The sequence below is a fragment of the Lepidochelys kempii genome, chromosome 12, assembly GCF_965140285.1.
Source record: "Lepidochelys kempii isolate rLepKem1 chromosome 12, rLepKem1.hap1, whole genome shotgun sequence".
In the NCBI taxonomy this organism is placed as follows: Eukaryota; Metazoa; Chordata; order Testudines; family Cheloniidae; genus Lepidochelys; species Lepidochelys kempii.
In genome coordinates, this window is record NC_136391.1 from 39,770,770 (window position 1) to 39,791,835 (window position 21,066).

General features: G+C 54.8%; 1 protein-coding gene across 10 annotated transcripts in view; it reads right to left on the reverse strand.

Annotated features, from left to right (window-relative positions):
- The window catches only part of CBFA2T3 (CBFA2/RUNX1 partner transcriptional co-repressor 3), a 111,108-nt gene that overhangs the window by 20,463 nt on the left and 69,579 nt on the right, over positions 1 to 21,066 (reverse strand). For 9 of the 10 annotated variants that reach the window (XM_073308218.2, XM_073308216.1, XM_073308222.1 and 6 more), the window contains 4 exons: positions 12,196 to 12,345; positions 5,163 to 5,240; positions 2,147 to 2,388; positions 1,519 to 1,608 (listed from right to left, as the gene is read on the reverse strand). In XM_073308218.2, coding sequence (XP_073164319.1) covers positions 1,519 to 1,608; positions 2,147 to 2,388; positions 5,163 to 5,240; positions 12,196 to 12,345 — 560 coding nt within the window. The remainder of the gene's footprint in view (positions 1 to 1,518; positions 1,609 to 2,146; positions 2,389 to 5,162; positions 5,241 to 12,195; positions 12,346 to 21,066) is intronic. The other variant, XM_073308220.1, reaches the window with a different exon arrangement.

Consider the following 21,066-nt stretch of genomic DNA (forward strand, 5'->3'; position numbering starts at 1 on the left):
GGGCTTGAAGAGGAGGGAGTCACGCCCCAGTGGCGACATATTCCAGAGGGGTGGACCCCTGGCACTAACCTCCATGCCAGCAGCTGGGTGCTGCCCGCAAAGCTGCGGGGCCTGCAAGGAGCGGGCACGTGTGACTGTGTCAGCCAGCATTCCCCGCTGCTTCCATTCCCCTGGGCACCACCCGCCTGGGGCAAATATCCAGGACTGGAATGGAGAGCTGGGATCTGAAGCCTTGTGAGTGAAGGGTGGGTTTTCCCGTGGTTTCTGAATACCTAAGCACACCTCCTCTTTCCTAAGGGGATGCTGTCCTTTAGGTTAGGCAAAGCAAACTGGTTTCCGTTCGTAACTGTCTTGTCTGAAAGAACTGAGGCCCTTTGAAATGCACCCGAGAATGGCATCCGTGCGTCTGTCATCCCTTTGCATCCCAGGGTGCTTAGCAGTGGGAACTAAAAATACAGTGTAACTGCCCACCCCCCACCCCTAATGCTCACTTTCTGTTTATTTAAACCAGGGGGCAGAGATGGGCTCCTGTCACAGTGTGCCTGGCCTCAGGGGGCTCAGCTCCCCACCTGGGACTGATCAGCTGCCTGCCAGCTGAGGCTGTGATGAGGCCGTGGGTCCGGGGATAGCCAGAGCTCAGTTTCTGGGTAGAGCGGGTAGGGTAGGCCCTGCAGGGGAAAGAACCCAGTTTGCACGTGACACTCAGCGTGTGGCCTGGGAAAAGACAAGGCAGCAGAGGCTCACCCTAACTCTCGGGGCAGACGGGGAATAGATAGGCCCCTGCAGGAGTTCCCGAATCAGGGAAGTGACCCGACTGATGTGCTGAATTTGTGTTATTTGGGAAAAGGGGCCTGGAATCCCGTGGCTGGAGAGTGCTCTTTGGTGCACAGGCTGCTGAGTTAGCCCCGGGCTTACAGCGCCCCACAAAGCTTACGAGGCAGAGACAGGGCTTCATATTGGTTTGAATCGTTCCATGGAAGTCAAGATGGCCCCCTCTGTGGCGCTGGGAAGCCAAAGACAAGCACCTCAGCTGGTACAGTGACACGGGCCTGCTGAGTTCCCCAGTCCAAAGCTGGGGGCAGCGGGAGAAGGGAATGCACCACCCCAATGGTGAGGAGGGAGCGAGTCCTTTAAAGCCGTGTTCCTGGGCATGTGAGCGGAGGGGGTGAGCCCGAATAACACGGGGAGGGGGTTCCTGGCTTCCTGGGTTTGAAACTAAAATTACAACATGCAGGCAACTAACCCAGCACGACCTGCCCCCCCGAACTCTCCGGCTCCACCCCAGAGCTCCTCAGCTCCATGTATCTGGCCCCTTCTGACTCAGGTATTTGCATGTTCCTTGACAGAGCAGGTAAATTCTTCCCATAGCACAGTGGTCCGATAAGCGAGACACCCACAGGAACCATCTCCCAAGTCAAAGGGCGCCTGATGCAGCAAAGCTCCCGCACGGGGCGTCATCGGGGGTTGGTGGGGCCACGGCCCTGGGCTAGGCAGGACCGGGCGGCATAAGGGACCTACCTTCAAGAAGGGGATGACGAAGGGGCGCAGCGGGAAGTTAGTCGCCTCCTGGAGCTTGGAGTGGAACTCTTCGATGGTGAGCGTGGAATTCTGCGAGGCGGAGACAGGAGAGGAGTCACAGCAGAGAACAGCAGCCCTCTTCCCCAGCCCCTGTTCACACGGCCAGCCCTTCGCTTCTCCCTCCCACCAGCCTGGTCATTTCCACTGGGGTCTAGAATTCACATGGCTACCGCCACAGGCCCTGGGCTACTCGTCACGCAGGGCTGGGCTGGGGCAGGGTAGGTCAGTTCACTTGGACAATTCCCTGTTCACCCCTGCATTTCAGTGCAGGTCTTGAGGCCGCAATGGGTAATTTGTACCCGGTGACAAATGCAGGAGAAATTCCCAGTTTTGCTGGGGGGAAGGAGGAGAAGTATACCCCCGCCCTTTTCCACATACTGTGTTTGCTTCTGGGAAAATGGCAGTTTTTTTCCCAGAGCAAATTCAGGACACAAGGAAAAATCTCTCCGGAGTTCGCCTCACAGCTCTGGGAGGGGAAAGCCTGGCTTTCGCACCAAGCCCTGGCTCAGTTACAGCTCCATCCGTCTCTCTGATGGGGCATGCCGGACAAATGCCCCACGGAACGTACCACGAGCCCCAGCACCAGCGTGCGCACCCGCTCCCCGATCTCCGGGGAGATGTCGTTCCCAAACTGCTGCAGGGTGGTCAAGAAGCGCTTGAGTTTGCTGAGCTGCCGGGCGCCGCAGGCTGGAGGGAGCTGATGGGTGGAGAGGGAGGCAGTGGAGGAGGTGGCAGGCCCGTTGCTGAACCCGTTGGGGGTGGAAGGAGCACCATTGATAGCGGATGGGGAGTGGCTGCTTCCATTCATTACTGCAATGAGAGAGACAGCGAGAGGGTCACTGGAGAAGGCACTGGCTTTCAAGACCAGCGGCTGGCCTCTGGCCTCCTGGAAGAACTTCGAGCAAGTAGCGCTGCCCCCCACTGGAGAGAATCAGAACGGCTCTACTATGTGCCATAGGCTCCATACAGCTGGAAGCTAATGGGGATTTTCCTTTAGCAAAGTGGGCTTTCTGGAGCAGGAGGCTGACTTCTCAGTGGCCCCACAGTGTGCGGAGGGTTAGCATCAGCTGAGTCACAGCTCCCTGCAGAGAGGATGCCGGGTCACAGTTTCTGTGCATTAGCATCACGTCTGCATGTAGGGAAGGGAGGATGTCACCTGCGCGTGGGAGTGGGGAGAAGTGTGTCAGCGAGGGGAGGGCAGGCAGCCTGGGGCGTGGGGGTGTCAGCATTAGACATGTCAGACCTGTCAGCAGACATGTCAGCGTTTGCTGGCCGCACGGGGAGTTTGGTTGTCTCACAACGACGTGCTGCAAACAGAAGGGAACGTGAACAGCAATGTCCGGCCAAGGCAGCTTCCAATCGACAGCCAAGCAGCAGGGCGATCAGCGAAACAGCCACTTCCCCCGCGGGCAAATGAACGTGCCATGAAGTGGCCATGTGCTCGTCAGGCCCGATAAATCAATAACCCGCCCTGCTCCCTGAGACCTGGCTCAGCCCGTAAACCTGCCAGCCAGTCATTTAACACCGACACAATTAGAAGGCACGAGGACAGCACAGCACGTCTGGAAATCCTGCCCCTTGCTGCACATGGGGCTCTGTGTATCAGCACGTGGCCTCTGCCTGGACCACAGCACGCCCCGGAAGGTACAACTCGCCTTCCCCAGCCCCACGGAGAATCAGTGGGACAGACAACGAGGGTTCTGGGATGGGGAGCACTTTGCATCAGCCTCAGTAAATACAACCTGACAGTGGAGCGAGGGCCTAAGTCTGCTCCTCTGGCTGGGATGTTTGCAGGTGGTGAAATCTAGGGGCTCGCTCCTGCATGGGCCAAGCGCTTCCAAGGGCTGCTCATGCAGGGCCAAGCCCCAGGAGCCATCTTCCAGCAGCCCGGGGGGCAGGACGGGCGCAGAGCTCTTTGGAAAATCCAGCCCTAACTAACCTCAGCCGTATATGTGGCTCTCTGCAATCACAGAGTGAAAGGCAGGGCCAGGCCCTGAAATCTGCTTTCTAACCCTGCAGAACAACCGGCTGCATTAAAGCTGGGCCTGCATTGTTTGAACCCGCAGCAGTGGAGACTTGGCACTTACAGGCCGTGCATTTCCTCGCGTGCTGCAGAGATCAAACCCCTAGGTAAGGTGCCTTCATGCCAACCGCTGCTGAGGAGCCGGTAAACAATCGCCTTCTCCTGTCCATAGGAAGTAGAGGGGGAATTGTACTGCTAGGTCCTGCCTAGCCCACCCTGCGTCAGCCAGGGCAAGATAGCGCCGAGCCCTGGGCTCTTCTGCGCCTTGTCCAGTGCAGCTTGAAATCACCGAATCAGCACGATTGCTGAGTAATTACATTCCGGGGGGAATCCTCTCCCTGGATAGCCTGGTTGGTTACATGCTTTTCACCAGTCTCCACCCCCCCGCCTCATCCCCACGTCTCCCTGGAGCAGGAACCGCAGCAGCTAGACGCGCCACCCAGAAAACAGAGTCACTTGGAATAGCAGAGGGATTCCTGTTCATCGGCTATGGAACCCCACCCCACGTGCAAATCACCTCCAGGAAATCGGGACTCCGAGTCCCCCTGAACACAGCTCTGCTGGGAAGAGAAACCCCAAAGGGCCCCACGATTCGCCCTGAGAAAATACAGCTGGTGAATAGACCCGTGGTTCCCCTGAATCCCCCCTTCCTGCATTCACTAACCTGCCCCGCTGTGGTTGTGCTTCTTGGAAGCCAGCAGCCCTGATTCTGGTGTTTTCTCAGGCTCCCTCTCGCTCTACTACGAAGCAATATCAGCCGCTTGCTAAAGAGATGCCGAAAATAACCCCCAGGCCACAACTGCTTTTATTCCAGTGACAGGTGTGTTACTAAGTTAAACTCTGCACATGGCCCCGACGGAAGGTTTGTGGACGCAGCCTGCACCCTTGTAGCCAGCTCTGCTAACGGGGGAGCAAGCAGGTTGGGAAAAAGTCCCGTTCTGACTGAGAAGGTAAGCAATGAACGGCGGCAGCCTGCTTTAAAGCCCCCTCCTCGCACGCCCTCATGTGCTCACACCCACAAGCCCTGGTGGTGAATTCGCTGCTCCCACAAGGCTGGGGCTAACAGACAGCAATGGACGCAGACACCGTGACTCCAGGATCAGCTGCCAGAGGGCAGATCCCAGCACTGGTCCCACAGAACAGTGTGTTTGCCAGCTCCCCATCCTCCCCCTACACTGGGATGGAGCCATGTCCCGCAGGGGTTGCAGTGACCCAGCTCCCCACGCCCTGGGGCTGAGTGCACAGCCCATGTAGCAGGCTAGGCGCTTGGGAGCTCCCTTAATGCCCTGTGCCCCTGCTTTGGGGAGAAGGCAATATCCAGCTAAAAGCAGAGCCACCAGCCCTGCCCCAGCTTCACCCCAAGTGCCACCACCCTGCCACGGGGCAGCCTACCCCATCCAACTCCTGCCCGCCACGTAGCAGAACTGCCCCGGTTCTGCCACCCACGCACCGAGCATGGGGCAGGAAGTCCCTCGCACTCAGTGCAGCATTAAGGACCAGGGCGGGAGAGCTGAGGTGGGCTCTGGGTCTCTCATTCGAGTGGATGTTTCATTTTACTTACAAAGACAGACCATCGACCATTTCAAGCAACCATGAAAACGGCCGCGAGGCAGAAACGTCGGAGGCCCAGCTTCTTGATCTGCAAGCAAAATAAAACACACGCTATCATGAGAGACCAGAGGGGGCAGCTTTCCACAGTGCTGGGTGGGGGCTGGGCTGCTTCGGCCCCCAGCTGCTTGAAATGGAGCGGCGTGGTGAAAATCCAGAGGTGAGAGACTTAACGGACTTCTCCTTGGAATGGACTGTGGGTCCCTGCCTTGAAAAGGCCTGGCCATGCTTCCTAAATGGCACTGATCATCCGGGGATCTCCAAGCACTTTGCAGGGCTCCATAAAGGAAGCTTTGCCACTCACACGTGAGGTAGGTATCACAACCCTGCCTTGGGGAAACTGAGGCATGGAGAGGGGGAGCAACTGGCCCAAGTCACACAGCGACTCAGTGGCTGGGAACAGAACCCTGCACTAGCCATCAGACAATGTTCCCTGGATGGGACAGAATTTGCTACTGTCCCAATTTGGTAATTTGGGGGATAAATACTGACCTCTGAATCCAACGTGGCCCTTAGTGTCTGACGCCCCCATGGCTGCCTCCCTGAGTCTGACACTTTTACTAGCCTCCTCAGCTTCTGCCCTGTCCCATGTCTTCCTCCCCCGTGCTGCACAGAGCCCTGAAGAGTGGTAACCATTAAGTTTGCTGGTTAATAAAGTCCCCTATTTACAGGGTAAGTCTCAGTGTAGACCTGAGTCAGAGGGTTTGCTAATATTCACAGGACTAAGTGCAAAAGGGACAACTTAAAATTCTTTTGTCTTTTTGTAACCTTTATGCACACGCAACACATACAGAGCATCATCCCCAGCCACACTGTTGAGGAAAATCCTGGTGTGTTGGAGGAGGGGGCTACCCGACCCCACGCAGACGCACAAACCCAAGTACGAATTAAGAGGCCCCACATCTGTTGCACAGCTCAGATTAAAAGCAAAACCCGTCAGATCACAGACGATCAGAATCCGATTTCTAATTAGAGAACATCTGGTTCCAAAGCCAATGTTTATCCTGACTGGGAATGCAGCTCGGGGTTAAAAAAAAAAAACAAACCAACCCGCTACCAAATGCACCTTAAAGAGTTTGGGCCTTGCCTGGATTCCCTTGAGCAGAGCAGATGGAGTAGCTTTGCAGTTCGAAGGCTAAGCAGTTGTCAGAGGCGTTGGCGGGTTTGTTTTTTGTTTTGCTCTTAGAATTTATCAGCAAGAAGCTGTTCTCGCTGGTCAGGAGGCAAGGCTCTCTGCTGGGGTGGGAAGGGGAGTCTCTTACAGATCTAGACCAGCTATTTCACAGAGCAACAGCTACGCCAGTGTGGAGGCTGCACACAGACACTCACATTAGCATAGTTCCTCGTGGGCCGTTGGACCGGTCGTCTGTAGAGCGGTTGTTGGCAGTGATGTAGCTGCGCTGGACCGGAAGAACAGCTCTGTGCAGCTCCAAAGCTGGTCTCTCTCCCCAGCACAAGTTGGTCCAGTAAAAGATACCATCTCACCCTCCCCGGCTTTGTCTTGCTCATTTGCACAAGGGGGCAAATAAAGTGCGGCAAGGTGCCTGCACGCTCCTGCCACCCGCTTGTGAGCACAGCAAGGAGATGCCACGTGCTCCTCCCTGAGTTAGTGAGGGTGAATGAATTCGGCCCCGTAGTTTTACATTTCCAAAGTGATCGAGGCCCAGCCCCAGCCCCTAACGTCCCGTCTTGTTCCCGCTGTCTGAGGGGGCAAGAGAAAGTGGCCTCCAGCGCACTGAGGCCAACCTGATCTGTTTGCAAGGGACTCCTCTGTGTCTGCCAGCCCATCCCACTGCGTCTCCTCCGTCTGTGTCTCTGGAGCCGCCCAGAGCAGGCTGTACCATGTATATGTGACTGGCTTCTGCAGCGTGTCCCAGGACATGGCCAGACACAGCCTGCAGCTGGTGCACACCAATCCCCAGCCTTCCCGGCTTACTACACTGAGGAGGGTGGCTGCAGCAAGTGATCCAAACTCAGTGGAGAACCTCTGCCGAAAAGGGGCAGGGCAGGGCTGCCGGGACTAGTCACGCCAGATGACTGATCCTGTGGAACCTGTGAATGGAAGGGGGGAAGGCAGATAGCGGGGCTGGGGCAGGGGGTGGGGGAACTCAGGTGTGTTGCAGAGACACTGCCCAAAGCCCTTTTTGAGCACCAGAGCCTCCCAGCTTCGTGGTTTAGCTCAGGAGGAGGAGGTCCCCTGAGAGCGTTCCTGGAGCAATTCCCTAGCCCATCAGTCACTGTCTGCGCACTCTGAAACCTGCGCTCTGTCGGGGATGTGACAGAACGTGGGTCTGTGTGCAACCAGATTATGTGCCTTCTCCTTTAACACCATCCGACTATGGCACAGGAGAGATCTGGAGCACTCGAATTACTGCACTGCAATAATTAGGGCCCTGCCAAATTCACGGTCATGAAAAATGCATCCCGGACTGTGAAATCTGGTCTTCCCCTGAGAAATCTGGTCTTTTGTGTGCTTTTACCCTATACTATACAGAGTTCACAGTGGAGACCAGCGTTTCACAAACTGGGGGCTCTGACCCAAAAGGGAATGACAGGGGGAGTCACAAGATTATTTTAGGGGGGTTGCGGTATTACGGGTGATCTGGGTAACTACAGGCCTGTTAGTTTGACATCTGTAGTATACAAGGTCTTGGAAAAAGTTTTGAAGGAGAAAGTAGTTAAGGACATTGAGGTCAATGGTAATTGGGACAAAATACAACATGGTTTTACAAAAGGTAAATCGTGTCAAACCAACCTGATCTCCTTCTTTGAGAAGGTAACAGATTTTTTAGACAAAGGAAACGCAATGGATCTAATTTTCCTCGATTTCAGTAAGGAGTTTGATATGGGGAATTCCTAGCTAAATTGGAAAAGATGGGGATCAATGTGAAAATTGAAAGGTGGATAAGGAACTGGTTAAAGGGGAGACTGCAGCGGGTCACACTGAAAGGTGAACTGTCAGGCTGGAAGGAAGTTACTAGTGGAGTTCCCCAGGGATCGGTTTTGGGACCAATCTTATTTAATCTTTTTAGTACTGACCTCGGCACAAAAAGTGGGAGTGTGCTAATAAAGTCAGCGGATGACACGAAGCTGGGAGGTATTGCCAATTTAGAGAAGGACCGGGCTATCATACAGGAGGATCTGGATAACCTTGTAAACTGGAGTAATAGTAATAGGATGAAATTTAATAGTGAAAAGTGCGAAGTCAGGCATTTAGGGATTAATAACAAGAATTTTAGTTATAAGCTGGAAGTAACAGAGGCGGAGAAGGACCTTGGACTACTGGTTGATCACAGATGACTATGAGCTGCCAATGTGATATGGCTGTGAAAAAAGCTAATGCGGTCTTGGGATGTATCAGGCGAGGTATTTCCAGTAGAGATAAGGAGGTGTTAGTACCGTTATACAAGGCACTGGTGAGACCTCCCCTGGAATACTGTGTGCAGTTCTGGTCTTCCATGTTTAAGAAGGATGGATTCAAACTGGAACAGGTACAGAGAAGGGCTACTTGGATGATCCGAGGAATGGAAAACCTGTCTTATGAAAGGAGACTCAAAGAGCTTGGCTAGTTTAGCCTAACTAAAAGAAGGCTGAGGGGAGATATGATTGCTCTCTATAAATATATCAGAGGGATAAATACCACAGAGGGAGAAGAATAATTTAAGCTCAGTACCAATGTTGATACAAGAACAAATGGATATAAACTGGCCATCAGGAAGTTTAGACTTGAAATTAGATGAAGGTTTCTAACCATCAGAGGAGTGACGTTCTGGAACAACCTTACAAGGGGAGCAGTGGGGGCAAAAGACATATCTGGCTTCAAAACTAAGCTTGATAAGTTTATGGAAGGGATGGTATGATGGGATAGCCTCATTTTGGCATTTAATTGATCTTTGACTATTAGCGGTAAGGATGCCCAATGGCCTGTGATGAGATGTTAGATAGGTTGGGATCTGAGTTACGATAGAAAATTCTTTCCTGGGTGTCTGGCTGGTGAGTCTTGCCCACATGCTCAGGGTTTAGCTGATCGCCGTATCTGGGGATGGGAAGGAATTTTCCTCCAGGGCAGATTGGCAGAGGCCCTGGGGGTTTTTGCCTTCCTCTGCAGCGTGGGGCATGGGTCACTTGCTGGAGATTCTCTGCACCTCGAAGTCTTTAAACCACGATTTGAGGACTTCAATCGCTCAGACGTAGGTGAGAGGTTTTTCGCAGGAGTGGGTGGGTGAGATTCTGTGGCCTGCGTTGTGCAGGAGGTCAGACTAGATGATCATAATGGTCCCTTCTGACCTTAAAGTCTATGAGTCTATGAGCCTATGACCAGCCTTATTTCAATACCTTCAGAGCTGCGGGGGCCGGAGAGCGGTGGCTGTTGACCGGGCGTCCAACTCTGAAGGCTGAGCCCTGACAGCAGAAGCACAGAAGTAAGGGTAGCGGTTCTACAACCCCCCACAACAACCTTGGCTTTACCAAGAGGATCAGTATCATTATCCCCACTTTACAGATGGGAAAACTGAGTCATGGGGGGGGGGAAGTGACTTGCCCAAGGTCACCCAGTAGACCAGTGGCAGAGCCGAGAATAGCTCCCAGGTCTCCTGCCTCGCAGTCCAGTGCTGTATGCACTGTCTCCCATTACACACTATGGTGCAGTGCCATTCACACATCAAGGAACCCCACATCCTGTTGTGTTACACTGGCACATCAGGGTTCCAACACATATTGTCACTGCCTGCCTGGAGATACAGACAGATCCAGGTGCTCAGATACTACGTGGATAAGGGTCATGGAAGAAGTAGCTAGCTAGGAGATGTATATGGGGCTCGCTAGCTTGATAGATAGATGACAGGCCATTGGGGAGCACAGAGTTAAATCCATCCCAGGCCCAGCACCCCAGGCTGTTCCCAGCACTCCTTGCAAGCAGGAATCCAGTTCAGGTTCTTCTTTCTTCTCAGGACAGTGATGGAAGGAGGAGTCCGCCACGAACACCCGGACAGGGTTTGCACTGAGAGGAGCAAGCAGTTCCCACTAAAGCCAATGGGAGCTGCAAGTGCTCAGCACCATTCAGGGCTGGCCTCGTTGTTTGCACCATGTAACATTGTCAGCAGTGATGGTCACCGGTAGATCCACCTGGAACAGATCCTGATGGCTCCCCGTCACTGGCAGGACAACTGCTCCTGTTCCATCCTTCCCCATGGGACCGGCTCCACACAGCCTGCCCCAGTCACGCCCGCCCGTGGCTATGCCCTCTAGGGGACAGGTTTTCTCCGGGTCACTCGCCTGCCATGCTGGCCTGATGTCTAGCTTTCCATGCCCTCCTGGGAGGAGATTGTTCCAAGCCTTCGGAGTGAAGCTTAACTATGCAAGAGGGAACGCTGGCAAGCGAGGGAGTGCCCCTGCGGCATGTGCTCCTGGCAGTCCCAGTGCTGTGCTGTATGACAGCTCCATTTGTTTGAAAAGAGACGAAGGAGGCTGCAAAGTCTTAGGAGAAAGGAGGTGGATGAGATCCAAGACAACCTATCAAGACCCCAGCTGCTCCGTGCCTGGTGATAGGAGAGGAATGAAACAGGCGACAACACTGTAGAAATTAAATTGGTGTGGGTCCCCTTATCCCACCAGAGAAAGTAGAGAACACATCAATGCCCGTAGCCTGCAACTGGCAGCCAGTGATAAGGTAATCCCGGATCCCACCGCAGTGACTTGATGGACACAGGCCATAGGGGAGCACAGGGTTAAACCAGCATCAGCAGCTCATTACAGCCTGGATTCTGGCATTGCTAAGTCCAGCCCAGTGCCGCAGTGACTTGGCACCAGATGGGAGTTCCCCTTTGTCTGTTGCTTTCCAGCCTGGGGTTCACGGCCCTCCCCCTCCTCCCCAGTTCTTCCTAGAGTTTCTTGACATTTTGCATCCATAATTTTTTTGCTGCTGACAAAAATTTGGCCTTTTTTTCTAAACAAAATGTTTGGTGAGAAATTTTTGTGTTTCAGGAAATTTTCAGCTTTTTTTCAGCAGAAGAAGTGAGGACAACAGAGCGCTGGTTGCTTTTTTACTTTTTGGTTGAAAAACTGATTCCCTCCCTCCCCAAAAAATGACAACAAAACCCCCTCCCCAAAGGTGTTGTTTCTTCCCCAGATTTGCACAGAAAATATTCATAATTTCCCAACCGGTTCCAGTTGTTTCTGTATTGGAGAGAGGGTTGTCTCCTGGGGCGAGTGCTGGCAGTCAGGACATTGACTCGGTGGATGACCTTGGACAAGTCACCCGCACCCCCTCCTTGTGCCTCAGTTTTCCCCTCTATGACACAGGAATAACCACACCTCCCTAACCGCAGGGAGCACTTTGAGCACGAAGGCGCCGGGAAGGGCAGGTGCTTTGTTTCCTTTTTAGAGATGCAAATAAATAAGGAACACAAACACCTGTTCCAGGGTGAGGGCAGTTACTCTCTCTCTACAGTACGGCAAACGCTGAGCCTGTGGCCCAAGGATAATACAGCAGGGGTGCATCCCAGCTTTGAGAGCTCCTGGGGAGAGCAAGGGCAGTGGTAGAGGACAGGTGTTAGGTCTGCCTACGGGCGTGTGCTCATCGAGAGGATTGGCTGCGGTGCTGGCCACGCCCCAGCCTGCCCCTGGGAGGTGGGCAATGCGCACAGCAGCACCAGCTGAGCCCTGCTTGGTGCCATGCAGGCACAAGCCAGGGATGCGGGCACAAGCCAGGGATGCGTGGCACAAGCCAGGGATGCGTGGCTGGCTTCTGCAGGAGAGTGTTGGGGCAGAGGACAGTTCCCTGTCCTTCCCCTCCGCATGGCACTCCTGCCCAGGAGTAGCTGTAACAGGGCCCATACGCTGCCCGGTGGCACAGGGCACAGAGCCCTCTCAGGGAGTACCCTTTCCAGGTGACATCTCCGTCAGCATGACAGGATCCGGCCCCGAGTCTGCTCACCGCATCCCAGCCCCTTCCCATCACCCCAGCCCTGGCTGCCCCGGCTACTCACTGGTGTTTGGCGTGAAGGAGGGGTGCCGCGTGGCTCCCTGCGTGACGGCTGGCGGTGGAGGAGGCATGTTGGGGGGTGTCGATCTGGACTGAGTCTTCACGTCAGCTGGTGAGTCAGGCATCGTGGCTGCCTTCTTCTTCTCTGCACTACCTGCAAGGGGCAGAGACGCAGAGAGAGAGAGACAGGTGAGTGCGGTGGATTGGGGTCACCGGGCCACATGGCCAGGGAGGCGGCACCAGCTAAACCCAGCCTGCTGATCCTTCCCTCACCCTGGCGCAGACCTAACGCCCACTGGAGTCAGTGGGCATCTTGCCCTCGTCTGCAATGGTCTTTGGGTCAGGCCCTCAAAGGAGGTGGCAGCCACACACAGACCTCTTTGCATTGCAGCCAATCGAAACACACGTGTTTTGCCTCTCCTCTCTATGGCAGGGAGAGGAGCTTTACGAGTTCCCACCACCCCAAAAGCTGGCGTTTCAGGGCCAGGATGGGAGCACGTTTGCGCCTAACTCTGTCTGGGGCACCCCTCCCATCCTTCCTGAGCAGGGCGAGACTCAGATCACGGAGGGGGCAAGGAGGACGGCTCTCCGGGGCATCCCTTCCTGTTCACTGCAGCAGGGACGCAGTGGATGCAGGGCGGGAGGAGAAGTCTACAGCGGTCAGGCCTGACTGGTGCCCTTCCTGCCCCAGAGGGAAGATGCAATTTCACCCAGTGAGCAGTGAACACGCTCGGGCTCCTGGGCAGACACATTATCACTGGGTCCTACACAGAGCCATGGAGGGCCGTGTCTTAGCTATACCCTGGTCTTGGGGGCTCAGCTTTCTTGTACCTGAGCCCCTGGCCATCCATGAGCTCAGCCTCACAGCAGCCGGGCGTGGCAGAGAGACGAAGGGCGGAGAGCTCAGAAGGATCTAGGCAGGCAGATAGCTGGGGAGAGACGGGCCCCTGGGGATGCGATTCACAAAAGCCAGCGCACTAGGCGGGGAGCCGCCGACGCCAGCCAAGGGAAGATGCCAGCCGGGGTTGGCGCGCAGCCCCACCGCGCTCTCAGAGGCAGGCACGGAGGTCCAGGCTTCAGGGAGGTGTCTAGCACCGAGGACGGATCTCCCTCATAACATTTAGCTCAGTGACGAAGGTACTGATCTGGGAAATGGGAGACCCCCCGCTCAAGTGCCCTTCCCCCAAAGGAGGAGAAGGGATTTGCCGCCTCTCAGGCGACTGCTCTAACCATTGGGCAGTTCTGCTATGGTGCTCCCTCCGTCACTCCTGTTTGAAGCTGTAGCGCTGGGAATAAATAACGAAAGACTCCATGGAACAGGCTCCTGGCCTCCCCAGTCCTGGGCGGGTGCCCTAACCGCCCGGCGACGCAGTCACGCTTGTGCACCCTGGCTCGCAAAGCGTCGCTGGGACAAGAGAGTGGGCAAGCGAGCCCACCAGCACGCGCATGATTCTGCTGCCTGGTGGTTGGCACACTTACCGGGATGGGGGGGACGCGGGAGCCAGCCCCTGCTCCAGGGGCTCATTCGTTATTTGGCTGCAGGATAACAGCTTCAAGGGGAGGGCCCAGGGCCTGACATCAGACTGTCCCATGCCCCAGGGTCAGGGCACTCACTCCCCATTCAAATCCCCGTTAGGTGGAGGGAGGATTTGAACCGGCTACTCTCCCATCTCCCAGCTGAGTTAGAACCACTGGGCTAAAAGTTCCAAGGGAGGCTGTGGTCCTCCTCCTCCGGCCGCCTTGTGCAAACTCGCTGAGCCGATAGGCAGCCTCTGCGCACGCTTAGCGGAGCAGGATTCTCAGGCGGGTTAGGCAACCAAAGGCCTCTCTGCCCCTGCTCTGTGGATTGCTTGGGGGCTCAGGCGGAAGATGGGCATCTGGACAGCCCCAGTGCGTGGGCCCTGAGGCAGGGCCATTGACACCCAACAACTTTAGGTGCTTCCAGGGTTTCAGCAGGTATTTCGTGCATCGTGGTGTTCCCCAAGTTGGGGCTGGGGTCTAACTCCAGCGGCGCGTTCAGCCTGAGGGGACGTGCCCCTGGTACCCAGGAGGTCTGGGGTAGACCTGGGAACTGAACCCAGAGCTCCTGAGTCTCCATGACTGTGCCTTCAATCACAAGGCCATCCTCTCTTGCCCAGCCAGCCCTCTGCCACCAACATATTGTACATACGCACAGCACTGTAGGATAAACATATTCCTCCAGCCACACAACACTGGGTCGTATAGCCATCTACCCACCCCGGAAATCCTGCACCATGCGCACGTCTTCCCGCATACATACTAATGCAGAGTCCACACATCCAGGCGCGTAATACGGCATCTGCACAGACACGCATGCACACACAACACGCTCTGTAGCACACGCGCCCGACACACAGAGACAGCTCTAGATACGTGTCACGCCTGCACACAGCACGCTGTCATCTTGGCGCTCGTCCCTGAGAACCCCTCTCCGCCGCGGCACACACCGTCGGAGCAATCTCCCTGCTGGTTACCTGCCAGTTTGGAAGGAATTGGAATTCTCCCTGGGTCGCCGGCTGGAATGCCTCGTCATTTCCCAGGAATTATGTGTGGAGTTCCAGGAATCGTGCTGTCAGGCCGTGATTATTCACAGATAGTAAATTGGGTTTTAGGTTCCATGCCGCAGGCAGCAGCTCACATATATACAGCAACCAGGTCAGTTCCACTGGTACCTTGAGAGCATCCGTTCACGCGTCATTGACCTCAAACGCTCAAAAATCCCCAGTCAAACCCCAAAACATCAGGGGATTTAAAAGACCTAATAAAGATTCCCTTTCTTTCTTTCTTTCTTTCTTTCTTTCTTTGAGGTTCCCTTTCTTTGCCTCGTGGTTTCTGAGCCTTTAGCCCTCAGAACACGTTTTCTGGCTTTTCTCCAAAACCAGGAGAGGGAAATTTTACCTTTTTTTAAAAAGAGCTGAGATTGTGACATCATGCCAGGATGAGACTAGTGGGGGCTTTAAGAAAACAACTTGACTCACGATAGTCACAATAACACTGCGAGAACCGGCCACACTGCCTGAAGCCCGGCGCCTTTACTGGAAATAAACCCTTCTCTGGATCATTGGGAATAAAATTCCCTGCCCCTCCCACCTCTCGCTTGGCCTACAAAGCCACAGCGACAGAGCTGGTGGAAAGTTTTCCAACACAACGGGTTTCCATCCTCAGAAAATGCCTGGAAATTGAAACTTTGTCGATTCTGACAAAATTTCGTCATGGAAACAAAAAACAAGCGAGCCGAAGCATTGCCCCATTTGACGTCTCTAATGCAGAGCAGCACTGTTGGTTTTTAACAAAGCCATTCAACATGGCGCTTGCCGAACGGAGCGTTTCCGTGGCTAGTTTTAAAATGATTTTGCATTTTGCGAGTTGTTTTCTTTTATTTGATGTTATACCAGAAGTTATAATAGACAATTAAAAAAAAAAGTTGAAAGCTGATAGCCCAACGTGAAACGTCCCTGTTTTAAGTATCTAATGTTGAGACGGTCAGTGGGGGTCAGGGCTCAGGTGTATTTGACAAATTCCAACTGCCAGTGCGCCCCCACCCAGCTGCCTAAAACTAGTTGTGTTTGAAGGTCAGAGATAACCTGTAACCAGGGAGTGATTAGAGAATTCCTTGTCCCTGGGATCCCTGTGAGCTGTTACCAGGGAATATCCTTGTGATGGGGTGTTCACAGCTCCCCCTCCCCCCCAGCAGTAGCCCAGAAAGGGCTAATGACACCATTGCCAACTTTCGCGCGGTAAATAAGCACCCCGACTTTCGCAATAAGCCAAAAACCAAGCGAATCCCATTTCAAAACAAGGCCAAAACAAGCCAATCCCTAAGAACCCCAAGACTCTGTGTGACTAGATCCCCCCGGCGTGCAATCTGGGCCTGTGGTGGGCCCACTGTGCACCCCTGACTCTCTCCCCCTTTGCCCCTGCTTGCCAGGAGCTGATCAAAAAAAAGAAGCAACAAGCTACAAGCCAAACAAACAACAAGCTACAAGCCAAAAACTAGCCAACAAGCAACTCAGAAGCCAATGAAGCCAAAAATAAGCCCAGTTTCTGTGGTTTTTTCGTGCGTTTGGCATGTCTGGTTAATGAGGCTCCGAAGGAGCCAATTAACCTGACAGGCAACACCTGAGGGAGAACAAGGGAGGAAGGATGGAGCCCAGCTGGACAGGAGCAAGGAGGGCTGGTATAAAGCCAGGAAGAGGGCTTCGAGAGGAAAGAAGGAGAAGCTTTGGGCTCCTAGCTCTCAGGGAGGGGTGTACCAGCCAGATGGTAGAGCAGGGAGTCTGATAAAGACAGAGTAGGAAGCAGACCAGGGAAATAGCAGGGAGGTTTGGGATGGAGGAGACCCTGGCTGCCGGTTGTAGGGTTCCCTGAGCTGAGCCCTGGAGCAGAGTGGGTCGCGTTCCCCAACCAGCAGTAGAAGGGAAGATTGCCTGGGTCAGATCATCCAGTGAGACGCTGATACTCTGGAATGGGGAAACCACAGAGTGACCCAGCCGGGGCGGTGGGGAGCAAGCTGTGGAAAAGGAGCCCCCTAAGCCAGGAAGAGGGATGACCCTGACCCACTGCAACTCCTGGAGCGTGAGACAGAAGGGGGCAGCCCTATTCCCCAGACACAGCTCCAAGGTGAACCCCACAACAATCCCCTGTGGAGGGCAGGGGCTAATGCAGCATATCACCCCAGGTGCCCAGAGCAGGACTGCGCGGCTGTGCATGTCACATCCCTCAAGCTGTCTTTCTCAGCATCTCGACAGGGCTGCGGTTTTCCTGGAACTCAGCCATGGCACAGTTCAGAGGAGGCTTTGGAGTGGCATGGGGACATGGCTGGGCCTGGGGAGGGGGGGGCAGGGAAGAGACGAAGCAAGTAAACAGGACAACTGCTAAACAAGCTTAAGTGAGAGCACCTGCTACTGAGCTCAGCTGCTGCCCTGTCTATTTCTCTCTCTCTCTCTCTCTGCTGTTAGAGAGGATGCACGAGGGTTTGATGGCCTGGCACAAGTGTGGGGGCAGCTGCAGTGGTCTGTCAAAGTGCCTTGTGTCTGGCGGCTCGGCTGGAGCTCTGGTGAGAACCAAAGAAGGAAAGCGTCCCTCTCGCTAGAGGCTGACAAGCGTTTCCTAGAGGTGTCACTGCCTTTATAGGATCAGGAGAACTCGGGGGCTTATTCACATGCAGGCACCGCTGATAAACTAATCTAATGGGCATTCTTAATCCACTGCAACTGTTGTAAGATTAATTGAACCCTGCGCAAGTACATTGTCCAGGCTAAATAAAGCCTGGTCTTATCCAGAGCAAGATGTTATCGGGGCTTGCACGGTGGCCAAAGCTGGGGCTGGGCTTAAACGTGAGGAGAACAGGGTTTTATAGATGAGCTACCCAGGTTCTGCAGGAAAGGGGGCATCCGGCATGGCAAACTGTAGCTCTTTGGTGCACAGAGCAGGCAGATCTCTGTAGTGGGGAGGGGCCACACAATCAGGGTGCGCTCGTGCCAAGCTCCTCACTTCCTCCAAGGTGCAGGAAAGCGCTTAGCAGCCTCCCGAGGGAAGGGCGGCCCACAGGGAGGCTATTCCAACAGCACCAATTAGCCTCGCTGCCCCTCTCATCCTCTGCGCAGAAGATGAGGCAAGCTGTGCCCCTGCCTTCATCAACCTGCCCTTGCCAAATACCAGCCACCGCAGCCACATGCTGGTGTAACACCAACAGACCCCAGTCGTCGGCGGGCGGGATCGAACCTGGGACCCCTGGAGCTTAGTGCATGAGCCTCTACTGCATAAGCTAAAAGCCAACTAGCTGGTAGCCCAGGCTGTAGAGCAGACTCGTTTGATCTCTCTTTAAGTGGCCTCTAGATGGGACAGGACACCACCCCCAGGAGGTGTTTGGTTACTCCGGCACAACCTGAGATGGTGCCAGGCCTACAGCAGCAGGAGGCTGTGATTGCCAGGCCATGGTGGGCCTGTGATTCTACACCCGCGTGCCAAATGGCCGCCTCCATGCAGCACAGCCTCGCACGTACAGTGCGGGTGAGATCACGCTGCGCAGAGGACACCCTCTTATTCTACAAAATGGTGCCCGGCGGGCGCATTCACAAGCCAGACGGGATCGTCCCATGGGCACAGACGGCCTGGGGCATGCAATGCGTGCCTTGCGCTCACAGATGGCCATGAGAAACAGCACCGCACCGCCAGCCCCCCGGCAACTCACATGGTACGCCAGTGCCGCTGAGCCAGAAGCATCTGACCCTTGCCCAGCCAGAGGCTGCATCATCCGCTTGCCAGGCACCCAAGAGACGTGCCTCGCTAGCACAAGATGATGCGGCCCTCAGCCTTCGTATGGAGCTGTTGCTCGCAGGGCTGATAGGTCCTGAGTTCTAGTCCCAGCTCAGATAATGACGCCATCTGGGGCAAGTCACTTAAGAGCCCTGGGTGTGAGTGTGCGGAGAGGAGAAAAGGGCCTTGGCCCTCTCCTGTGCGTCACAGGGACAGCCTTTGCGCTCAGTGAGCTGCGAGCACTAGCCTCTCCAACGGGAGTGGGGAGGGCTTGGGAAGCCATGGGCCCCATGCCATGCTCCATCCAGCAGCTCCAGCCCCCCCCCGGGAAGAAGCAGGCTCTGCCCCCTTTCCAAGGTTGGTGTAGCAGCCTGGAGCTCGCAGACTGTGACCTCTGATTCAATCCTCCTACCTATCAAACAGGGCGTGCAACTGACACCAAGAGTTTTGCCTTAAGTCCCAGGAAACAGTGTCTCATTATTTAGAGGCCAGCTTCTCAAAATCTGGGCAGACGCAGGTTGGGTAATTGCCCGTGCAAATTTACCAGTTCGTTCCACAGCAACCTGATCTACTCTGGCACCACCCAAGTGAATTAGGCACCCGCATGCCCAAGGGCTTTGGAATCCCAGCCTGTCTCACTGGAATTGCGGTAGAGTCACACACTCAGTTACGTGGAGCGATGCAAACAGCATTGTAACAGCAGAGACTGGAAAGCACACGCTCACAAACACGCTTGTGCACCGGAAGATACTGGGCTCAACACTTTTGTTCGGGGCCTCGGACAAGAGCACAGCCATTGAGGCGAATGGACGCGTACATACACCAATTTATTTTTCAGGGAAATTCTTCTCCAGTTAAATCGCTGAGGATCTCTCCCAGACCTCTAAAGTCCCTTCAGAGTTCACGGCCATGGCGGCTCCACCTGTCTCTTCCAGCACTTGAGTGAGACCGCTATTAATTACTTATTTGTAATCAGTTTTAGTGGGACTGCAAGAGACCAGCCAGCCCCAAGAGCACATGAAAGAGGAGGAGGGGTAGCTCAGTGGTTTGAACATTGGCCTGCTAAACCCAGGGTTGTGAGTTCAATCCTTGAGGGGGCAAAAATTGGGGGATCGGTCCTGCTTTGAGCAGGGGGTTGGACTAGATGACCTCCTGAGGTCCCTTCCAACCCTGATATTCTATGATTCTATGAAAGGCAGAGCCGGCCATTCACACCAAGCCTGCTCCCCTCGCACTAACCCAAAAGTTTGCTGAAGTAACTTTGAAAATGCAAACAGCCGTATACTATTCCAGGAGGTGTAATTAGCTTCCCAGACAGTGGATGCCTTGTCTGTTATAGGCCCCTCGTCTCTCCCTCCACCCCCTCCTTCAAACCTCCTCCCCCAGAGCTTTCCCCCTTCATGCTCAGGCAGGGTCAGTTTCTACGTCTGGTGAAAGCTCCCCCCAGACAAAGGGCTACATGTTGTGGAGAGAGCTTTGGAAAGGAGCCAGTGCTGGAGCCTCAGTCCTTCCCCTTCGCTGTCCACAGCTGAGTGCAGGCCAAGAAACACGGGCTTTGGGAGGCAGCTCCAGCTGAGGCCAAGGAGAGGGAGGTGGGACACTGCCATGTTTACAGGCATTGCAGTGACATTCTTGGCAGCTGAGTCCCTCACGAGCCTTAACGGATGTAGCTTCATAGCCCCTGGTGAGGCAGGGAAGGGTCACTCTCCCCATGTCACAGAGGGGAAACTGAGGTGCAGCAAGATTAAACGACTCACCAGGGTCACCCAGGGAGTCTGTGATAGAGCCAGGAATTGAACCCAGGTCCCCAAGTCCTAGATTGGTGCCTTAACCACAAGGCCAACCTTCCTCAAGAGTGTAGTATTATTTATCAGGTGTATTACGGTAGTGCCAGGGAGCCCTAGTCAGGGCTCAGGACCCCACGGTACCAGGCACTGTGCATTATTAGGTGTATTATGGTACAGCCTAGGAGCCCCAGTCATGGCCCAGGACCCCGTGGTACCAGGCACTGTGCATTATTAGGTGTATTATGGTACAGCATGGGAGCCCCAGTCATGGCCCAGGACTCCGTGGTACCAGGCACAGTGCATTACTCGGTGTATTATGGTACAGCATGGGAGCCCCAGTCATGGCCCAGGATCCCCAAGTGCCAGGTGCTCTATGTTATTAGGTGTATAACAGTAGTGCCAGGGAGCCCCAGTCATGGCCCAGGACCCCGTGGTGCCAGGTGTTGTACAAAGACCAAACACAAACACGGTCCCTACCTGAAGAACTTACTTGTGTACACACCTAGAGCTCCGGATCCTCTCCCTTGTCCCAGTGCACCATGGCCCTGTAATGTCCCGCAGGGAAACAAGGGGGGCATGGGTAGGCACGGGCTGGCTGAAGAAAGGGGCCTCGTCCCAGTATCTCCAGGGAGGCGAGTGGAGCAGCCAGTGTCACTTATGGATATGCTTGGAAAGTGGAATTCAGGTCCAACATGGAGATTTCATGGAGGGCCCTGCATTCCAGCCCCATTTACCCAGTGACTGGTTCACAGGCAGGCACCCAGTCCATGGGATAGACACCCAGGCCTGGGGTAGCTCCCACAGCTGGT